Genomic DNA, 8,953 nt, shown 5'->3' with positions numbered 1-8,953 from the left:
CCACAAAAGGTCTACTAGAGGCGGTTAAAACTGCTGTTGTAGGGCTGGATCTGCCTCTCGACAAGCTGTTTGGTTTGACCACGGACGGAGAGAGCGCCAACACGGGTCGCAGCAGTGGTCTCAGGAAAAGGCCCAATGACCTGCTGGGATGTCACCTGATCACCATCTGGTGCGTGTGTCACAGGGGTGACCCAGCTCTCGAGAGTGTAGAGAAGACGGTATCGGAGATCATGCACTGGAAGACGGACCTGTGTGCTCTAATAGCGCACTTCCAAACATCGAAGTCCAGGAACAAAAAGCTCTGCAGGAGCAGCGAGAATGCGGTCACTTTTCCCGTTAACATCCGAAAAATTCCAAAGCGCGGACCTGGTGTGCACTACCAGATGTGCTGAAGGCCCGCCATGCTGCGCTGCTGCAGCTGGAGTTAATGAAAGAGGAGCCACTGCCTGGTGGCCAGGAGGAAAAGTTCGTCCCAGCTGCAGACGGACCAGCCGTCAGAGCGCACAACAGCCTCGTTTTGACGAAGAGAACACTTGAAGCCGTGTGGAATGAGATCGTTCAGGCCGCGACGAACTTGCTGAACGACAGGATCGATGTCGAGCAGGAACAAGTTGTGCACGACATGGTGGTCTCTATGATGGAGTCCAGGTCAGCGAAACAGTTCATCGTTGACGGTCGCAGCTTGGCATCCCGACTGTTCGGCAGAGAGGGCGTGGCCCAGTTCACAAGAAACGCCTGTGACCAGTGGCGCAAGATGAGCGACGCCAGAGACCGGCATCCTGGCATGAAAGGAAAGCTGGTGGCGATGACGAAAAACGCTAAAAGCGCATGCAAGCAACTCTTGTCGTCGCATCTCTGCGTCACTCCGCACAGCATGGGCACCGAGCGTGCTGCGTCGCACTACAGCACTGTGTGCAGCAGCCATCGCCTGGGCATGCGTCTGTCAACGGTGAACGACCGACTTGTCATCAGTGTCAGCGGCTTGGGCACCGCGAGGTTTGACCCGCGTCCGGCGGTCGCGGCCTTCCTAACAAACAAAGACAAGCGCAACCGTCAGCCGGACCCGGAGAAGTACAAGCAGCGTGAATTTGCCAAGAAGTTCTTCCGCCCCGAGGGATTGCTGTTAAGTGTACTGGGTCACGTTGGGAGCATGCGTGTCAGCGAACTGTGACGTCATGGCGAAGCTGTTGGGTGGCCGAGGCCGAGCGAAGCTGACCATGGCCGAGGTTGTAAAACAGCTGGAAATACTGAAACCTGATACACGACATCCATCTCCACCCCAGGAGCTTCGGAGCCTCAGTAAGATGGTATAGTCGCCCGATTTCCCAAGTTTGCATGCATCCATTACCATGCATTTACGTCAAGACGTGATGCCGCATTGCTGAAAATGAGTTAAGTGAGATGCATCGTGGGGGCTTTCATCGTATTCAGATCGATTACTACGTACCAAAAACTTATCAACGGTTTCTCCAGTGTTCGCGGAAGAATTAGAACAAAGGTACGTCGTAGAGATAACTGAAACTCAGCAAACATGTCTCGTTTGTGTTCAGCTGACAGTTTCGGGTAAAATAACATGCAATGAGATAGCTTCGAGTTTGTTTCACTTTGATTTGATTTGATTTGATGATCATTGATTTGGACGATACTTCTAGGGGCGGAATATCCTGTGATGCTTTTGGCGGGGCCTGAGGCCCACCAACATTTTTGGAGAAGCTTCACCCATGGTTGTTGTATTGATTTTCCTGTCGGTGCTATCTTAAAAGTTCAGCAAAATCGGCTGAGAGGTTTGCTTAATGAGGGATGGGGGCCATGATAATTTTTTGGATTGTCCCCCCCCCCCACACCCCCAGTGACAATTCCTTATCCGAGGCCCTGCCTCATATAATATGGAAAACCCCGAGACCAACAAAGACGGCACCTGACCAATCAAAACTGCCGTGGCAGGCCAAGAAAGAGGCTCCAATGAACAGTGGAGGGTCCTCATAACAAGCGAGAAAAACCTAACGCCGATATGGTGGGACCCATGAACGAACGGGAGCACCCCGGCAAGCTAACATATAGGGTCCGGGCGGAGAACAGGATCCCTTGAACAACAGGCACTAGCCGAAGATCAGTGTGCATGAATTAACACCCGGGCCCCTGAGCATCGAGTGCCTCGGAGCGTTTCCTTATATGGGGCCCAGCGACAGCACAGGGTCCTCCAAGCAAGTGGAAAGAACCCCATATCAATATGAAGGGCCCCTGAGCAACCGAGCGTACCCTCGCAATTGAGGCCCAGGCAGCAGCGGCAGGGCGGGGGAGCCCGCTTATCCCGCGGGCGCAGCGGTCCCCGCGGAGCCCGCGCCGTACACCATATCTCCGGCCGCGCCGGCGCCCGGCGCATCTGTGCCCAGTCCGCCGGTAAGCCCCGGGGCGCAGCCGCACCGAGGCCGGACACGGCCGCTAGGCGTCTGGGTAATTGATAGTAACCATGCTTGACTGAACGCATCACGTGATCATCAGTGGAATATTAGGTTGACTGTGCCATCTGTTGACATGAGAGGGAAATAGTGGCCGGACTCAAAGATGCTTCTGTAGTGTTATCTAGCGGCAGAGATCCAAATTAGCCTGGTTGCCATGGATCTGGACATTTCGTCCCTACACCTTATAAGGGCCCCCAATGGCCACGGCATTGGACGTTTGCTGGATGTTATGACACTGGATGGTGCGATCCTGGACGATATGAACACTGGATGCTACGATCCTGGACTTTTTGATGGCTCCCCGTAAGTAAGGGTAAGTAAGGGAATATGTTTTTCTCTCGTTTCTTTGACGTCATTCCAGATCATGTATTGGTGGTTGCTGGATCTCCAGTTCTACTTTGAGGTAGATCTTGGTTCTCGCATATACTTTAGCTTTGGTTCTGATCCTTGCAGAGTGCCTCGGCGTAATGCCAGGCTGCATTTTGGTTAATGTTTGATACCTCGGGGTGTTCCAGATTGAATCCTGATTTTTAATGGTTCTCTTAGCCCAGCATAGGCTTGATCCTGGTTCTTACTGCATTTTTCGATTTCTTATCAGGCTGGATTTTGGTTCAAGCTACTGCTTTCAGATTAATCACAGACTGGTCCTTTGAATCTTCCTGGTTCTGACACCAGAAACCGCCAATTCCAGATGGAAGTCTTCAGAACCGAGTACATGCTTACCAATGGCCCACATGATATTTTTCTGACTTTAGATCGGTCTTGGCAACGTCTTGCGCCGACCCTTCCTTATAAAAGTCTTCAAAAAACTCCAAAGCAGACTTTTTATATGTCAATAAAATAGTGTCACTGAACCGGCGTCAATATTTGTTATCCGCTACCATGGGGGATAGCGGTATGCGTGCAGTTAAATGCCTTTAATTCACAGCACCAGATTTTTGGCGTTAAAACCAAATATTAGCGCCTCTGCTGTGTTCTATGGGACTTTGGGACAACAGAGAAGGGAGGGTACAAACACCCAGTATCCGATAAGGCGCACAAAACATTACACCAGGAGCAACTTTGCAGGCTCCATCCAGCACGCTAAAACTTGGTAGGCGAGTAAAACTCCTGCTTTCATAATGGATGCCACCACAGATCGCAAAACCAATTGAACAAATCAATGCAATATTGTATATTACTAAATACTTTGCTACAGCTTTACAGCCAACACAGCTTTGTTCACTATTTGTATGAACGTTGAAATGCATTGAACCGAGGCATTTCTGATAATATCGTCATCGAGCTGCGAGCCAGAGCTGCTGCCCACGAATGAGCTACATCATCGCCGTGCCGTGCTGTCCCCACATCCGGCAGTGATCTTCAGAGTAGACAAGGGCCTCTCGTCCCCTGGCTCCCCGCCGCGTGGTGCTCCCTGACGTCTCCCCGTCGGAGACGTCGCTGGCCGGGGTCACGCCGCCAGATCATGCCGGTCCCGCTGGAGCCACCAGTACTGGTGCGGTCGGTCGTCACAGACGAGCAGGGCGACCTCCGGGCCGGCGCCGCGCGTCAGGCACCGGCCCGACTCGACGTGTACCAGGCCCGAGCCCTGCCGGCACGGCGATGGGTTAGCTAAAGCACGGCGGCCGTCAGCGGCGGGCACATGGCGACGGAACCTGCTCTGACCCCCAGCGGCTTCCGGGCCTCCCCCTGACCTCCACCGGCTCCCGGAGCCTTCCATAGCACTCACTGAATTGCAGGGGTTCCCACTACACTCACTGACTCCCGGGCCTCCCTACACATTCACTGACTTCCGGGCCTCCCTACACATGCACTGACTTCCGGGCCTCCTTACAAATTCGCTGACTCCCGGGCCTCCCTACACATTCACTGACTTCCGGGCCTCCCTACACATTCACTGACTCCCGGGCGCCGCATGGCTCGCGCCGGCTTCCGAAGTTTCTGTCTGCGTCAAGCTCGCGTTGGTTATGAGTTATCCGTGTTAGCACTTAGTTAAAACCTGGCAACTATCGTGCAATCGTGCAAAGGCTCCGAGGCTTTGCATTAAAAGACTCCTTGTGAACAACAGAGTGGAATTGCATGACAAACATAAAACACCGAGCCAACATCATTCACAGTAAATATGGCAGCAGACCACTATGTGACCAGTTTCATCACATATCTATATTTTCGCCTGTGAGGTTGAGACGGTGCGACGCGGTGTGACAGGTGCACATACCTGAGTGAAGGCCCAGGCGTGCTGCTGGCCGTGACAGGGTACCAAGCGGAGCCCGCTGTCCACGCACAGGCCGTCGACGGCGCGCAGCAGGCCCTCCGCACTCAGATGGAAGCTCTGTGGTCAGACAGGGCGGAGTCAGACGTCGGCTAGTCACGGGCAGACGTCAGGCAGTCAGGGTCACATATCAGCTGGGCGATGTCAGACGGCCAAGGCCAGACGTCAGATAGGCGGGGGCAGATGCCATATGGGCAGATGTCCGACGCAGGGGCGGGCGTGCCAAGGACAACCGTCAAGAAGCCAGGGGTTTGGCGGCGTGAGACACACGGAGACAGTCACTGCGTCATCTGGCTCGACCTGCACAGGCTTGCTTCATTTAACGCGTCTCTTGCTGCACTTAACACTTAATTGGAACGTTTCACAAACATCGTTATGATTAAAGCTAACGATGTATAGAATTGTTGTACGCCTGAAACGGAGTCATCCAAACTATTGCACGTGATTCCAGAACGAGCCTGAGCCTCACACCATCAGCTCGGCGGAGCGGCTTAGTTTGTCAGGCGAAACCAAATTCTTATGAAGACCGGTGGGGGTTGTGTATTCCCCATAGCCAACATCACCTGATCATCATCGGACGTTCCGACATTTCTGCGACATGGTGCCAGTTCGAGGGCCCGGTGCAGCGGCTCGCCGCGCTTGGCGCTCCTTTGGAGGCAGACCTCCTGTCCCGCGTCTCGGTTGAATAGCTGGCGAACAGGGTAACACAGTTGGCGAACAGTTAACAGTACGTCGCTCATACTTTGATGACAGACAGGGGGCTGAGGAAACAAAACTGGACACGTTTCGGCCAGACCTTCCTTGCCGAAAAGAGAATGGAGTAGAATAAGGCGAACACTGTTGGAATGGGTAGATTGCGAAATTGTGTATGCGCGAAATGTGGAAAACGAACAAGACATCTTTGCCCAATCTCGTGCTCAATATCCTCGGTTGTAGATCTGCCCATAAATGATTAAATACCGTTTATCGCACAAGCCAGCAATTGGTTGAATCATTCCGGGGCATCTGCAAGGTGGGATTTTCCTTTTCCAAGTGTAGCGTAATAAACTATTACAACAATATGCTTAATTAAGCCCCTAGTCAAGTTTATCAGAATCCTATGGCATTGGTGTATGTCACGCGGAGATGGGACGGCTCAGCGCAAGAGGCTTCCGCAAAGCACGAACAAATTGCCAGGGTCAAGTCTTGCTAAGATTATGTCTACGTTATCACACACGTGATGTGGCGTCATAACTAAGTCTTGCACATCTGTAAACAACCGTCCCAATAGTGAAAAACAGGTCTGAATATAAGTATATGGCCTGATTTGATCCGATACATTCCGGGAGGAAGATGCCCCCATATCATGCAGATGTTGTGGCCTCTTTCGACACAGCGGCAACAAACAAACCGGCCTGCCGCTATACCAACGGCTAGCCCACGCATCATTGGCACATGCAGTACACAACCTAAACTCCCGACAAGCGGCAATAGTTTGGAAGACCCGGCTTCGCGCGATCGTCCTCCCGTGGCCGGCGCTGCCCGCCACCCCCGACGGCCGGAGCCAGAGGGGTGGAACCACTCCTGACATAGGGCAGGCGCTCCCCCCCCCCTCCCCACGCCGGAGTTTTAGAGGGCGGACGGCAGCCACGACACCGAGCCGGCGTGCCCGCCACCCCTGACGGCCGGAGCCGGAGGACCATCCGCCTGACACTGGGCCGGCCTGCTGCACGCACCCCCGGACGGCCGGAGCCAGAGAGGCGGCAGCCGCCTGACACCGGGCCGGCGTGTGCGCCACCCCGGACGGCCGAAGCCGAGGGGGCAGCCGCCTGACAACGGGCCGGCGCTGCCGCCACCACGGACGGCGGAGCCGGAGGGCGGCAGCCACCTGACACCGGGCCGGCGCTGCCCGCCACCCCCGGACGGCCGGAGCCGGAGGGCGGCAGCCGCCTGACACCGGGCCGGCGCTGCCCGCCACCCCCGGACGGCCGGAGCCAGAGGGCGGCAGCCACCTGACACCGGGCCGGCGCTGCCCGCCACCCCCGGACGGCCGGAGCCAGAGGGCGGCAGCCGCCTGACACCGGGCCGGCGCCTCCTGCCGCGTCGACACCGGCAGCGGGTCCGGGCCCGCCGTCGCTGCCGTCCGTACCTTGGTCCGGTGAGCCGCAGGGGAACAGGCCGCGGCACCGCAAGGCGACTGCAGCAGCCGTGCCAGGTCAGCAGGCTCGTCAGGGGTCGGGCTGGAGACTCACCCTTCGGTATGACTTTCAAAGAGCGGGCTGGAGGCTTACTCGTCGGTACGACTCCCGGAGCGCAGGCTGGAGACTCACCCGTCGGTACGACTCTTTTCTGGAGAAGTTGCCACGAATGACGGTGAACACCAGCAAGCCCAGTAGGCAGACCAAGGCCACAGGGAGCAGCACGAGCGGCCGGACGCTCACGACTCGGAAAGGTCTCATCACTGTCACATGGCTGACCTGAAATGCCCCATCACGGTCAAATGTATGACCTGAAGGGCCCTTCGTGCTCACATGGCTGACCTCCTGGAGGGCCCATCATGGCCACATGGCTGTCCTTCTGAAAGGCCTCATCATGGGCACATGGCTTTCCTTCTGGAAGGCCCCATCATGGTCACATGGCTGACCTGGAAGGCTCCTTCATGGTCATATGGCTGACCTGGAAAGAGTCGTGCTCTGCCGTCACGTGCACGGTCCGGCTTTCCAGGAATGTCTATCCAAAACACGCTGAGATCTGGGCTGACGGCCACACATTCGGTTTGACGTGGATGAAATATGTCGAGCTCTCTGACACCGAGTGTGCTGGTTTGCATAGCTTGCCGTCTGCAACGCCCTGACACCTGATGACACGCGCGCATCCCACTTCACGCAGCAGCGTGTCCATCTGAAATACGCCAAATGTATGCCGAAACCGAACAGTGTGGTTCACAGGGTTGTTCGTCTAGATCATGCCTACCTAAGGAGACACGTGAGAAATCTTGTCCACATGGTTTTGTGCCCTAAATTTGTTGGCAAAGTAAGCATCCGACGAGTCTGGCTTGCGCGGCTGCCGTCCTGAGACGACCGATATCTACAGCCTCATCATGACTCCGGCTCACGTGGCTGCTCATTCAAGACGTGCTGATCAGTACGCAAGACACCCGAAGAGTCTGTTCACATGAATGCACTCCTAAAGCGTATCGATCTTGCAAGCACACGAAAAGTCTAGCTCAAATAGCTGTCTGCTGGAAACACCGTGCAGCAGTCCCGCTAAGCCAAGGTCAGACCTGCCTTGCCTGCCTGTTGCCTTAATGATTACGGTTGCGCTCCCTCTGACTTGACGATTGACTCGTACACTGCACGGTTCGTTGTCCGTTGTTGTTTGGGCACTGTCAGGTTATGTCCGACAGGCGGCGCCGCTGAGCCGTGCCGCTACATAAAATGGTCCGGTCACGGCATTGCACCCGCATTGTGGGCCCGATAAAGGAATGGGCGTTCCCGGCCACAATAGCGTGGTGTTTATTGATCCAAAACATGATGGAGTAGCACGAATGGAATGGCACATTCAGAAAACATGCCTTAGAATTTTGCCTCAAGGAAAAAGCGCTAACAGTTGTTGGCTGTATTATGCAAGATGTAAGCTCAGGAACAGGCCTGTCAGCGCCACTATCGTTCACTTTACCAGAGCGGCCAGGTCCCATAAACTAAGCCCACACCGCATCTGCGCGCATTGTTCCTGATGACGGCTTCATGTGACGCTCCAACCGGCCCCGCACCAACACTGTGTAACCTGCCATTAGCAACACCACACCAACCCGTGGCTGTCAAACCCGCCCACTGGCAACACCATACCAATACGTGTGACTCACCAGCCCTACTCACAGCGACCAACAGCACCGCCAAACGCGTCCCAGAGTCCTATGGGAACAGAAACAACTGAGACAGCGTCCATTGGCAAATGTTGCAACTCGTCTCCGCTCCGAGACCATAGTAGCAAAACGGGGGTCCAGATCTCTGAAGTTATGCGACAAGCAGTGGTAACCCCAGCACAATGTCGGTAAAACAAGATTTGAAAATCAACTCCGGCTTCACCTCGTCATACTGGCCTGCCTGCAGGACTCGCGAACGTACCTGCTAGAACTCATGCGGCGACCTTTGAACGGCCGACAGGTGGTCCGCTCCGCATCACGTCTCAGTCGCCTCACACAGGAGCGCTGTGCGCCGCTCGCTGTCGCCCTCAGCCG

The 8,953-nt window shown here is 55.3% G+C and overlaps 1 protein-coding gene across 3 annotated transcripts; it reads right to left on the bottom strand.

Annotated features, from left to right (window-relative positions):
- Window positions 1-3,615: 3,615 nt before the first annotated feature.
- LOC119099143 (uncharacterized) lies at window positions 3,616-8,953 on the bottom strand. 3 transcript variants are annotated; one of them, XM_037222244.1, is made up of 6 exons: window positions 8,841-8,953; window positions 8,579-8,627; window positions 7,044-7,190; window positions 5,298-5,423; window positions 4,681-4,794; window positions 3,616-4,050 (listed from the first exon to the last, which is right to left on the bottom strand). In XM_037222244.1, the coding sequence occupies exons 3-6, from the start codon at window positions 7,170-7,172 to the stop codon at window positions 3,913-3,915; spliced, it is 507 nt and encodes a 168-aa protein (XP_037078139.1). In that variant the 5' UTR covers window positions 7,173-7,190; window positions 8,579-8,627; window positions 8,841-8,953; the 3' UTR covers window positions 3,616-3,912. The 3 variants fall into 3 exon arrangements, with proteins under 3 accessions (XP_037078139.1, XP_037078140.1, XP_037078141.1); XM_037222245.1 differs by having other exon boundaries at window positions 8,592-8,627; XM_037222246.1 differs by lacking the exon at window positions 8,579-8,627.

Source organism: Pollicipes pollicipes, unplaced genomic scaffold (assembly GCF_011947565.3).
Source record: "Pollicipes pollicipes isolate AB1234 unplaced genomic scaffold, Ppol_2.1 Scaffold_4740;HRSCAF=5597_pilon_pilon_pilon, whole genome shotgun sequence".
In the NCBI taxonomy this organism is placed as follows: domain Eukaryota; kingdom Metazoa; phylum Arthropoda; class Thecostraca; order Pollicipedomorpha; family Pollicipedidae; genus Pollicipes; species Pollicipes pollicipes.
This window is presented reverse-complemented; position numbering and strand designations above follow the sequence as displayed.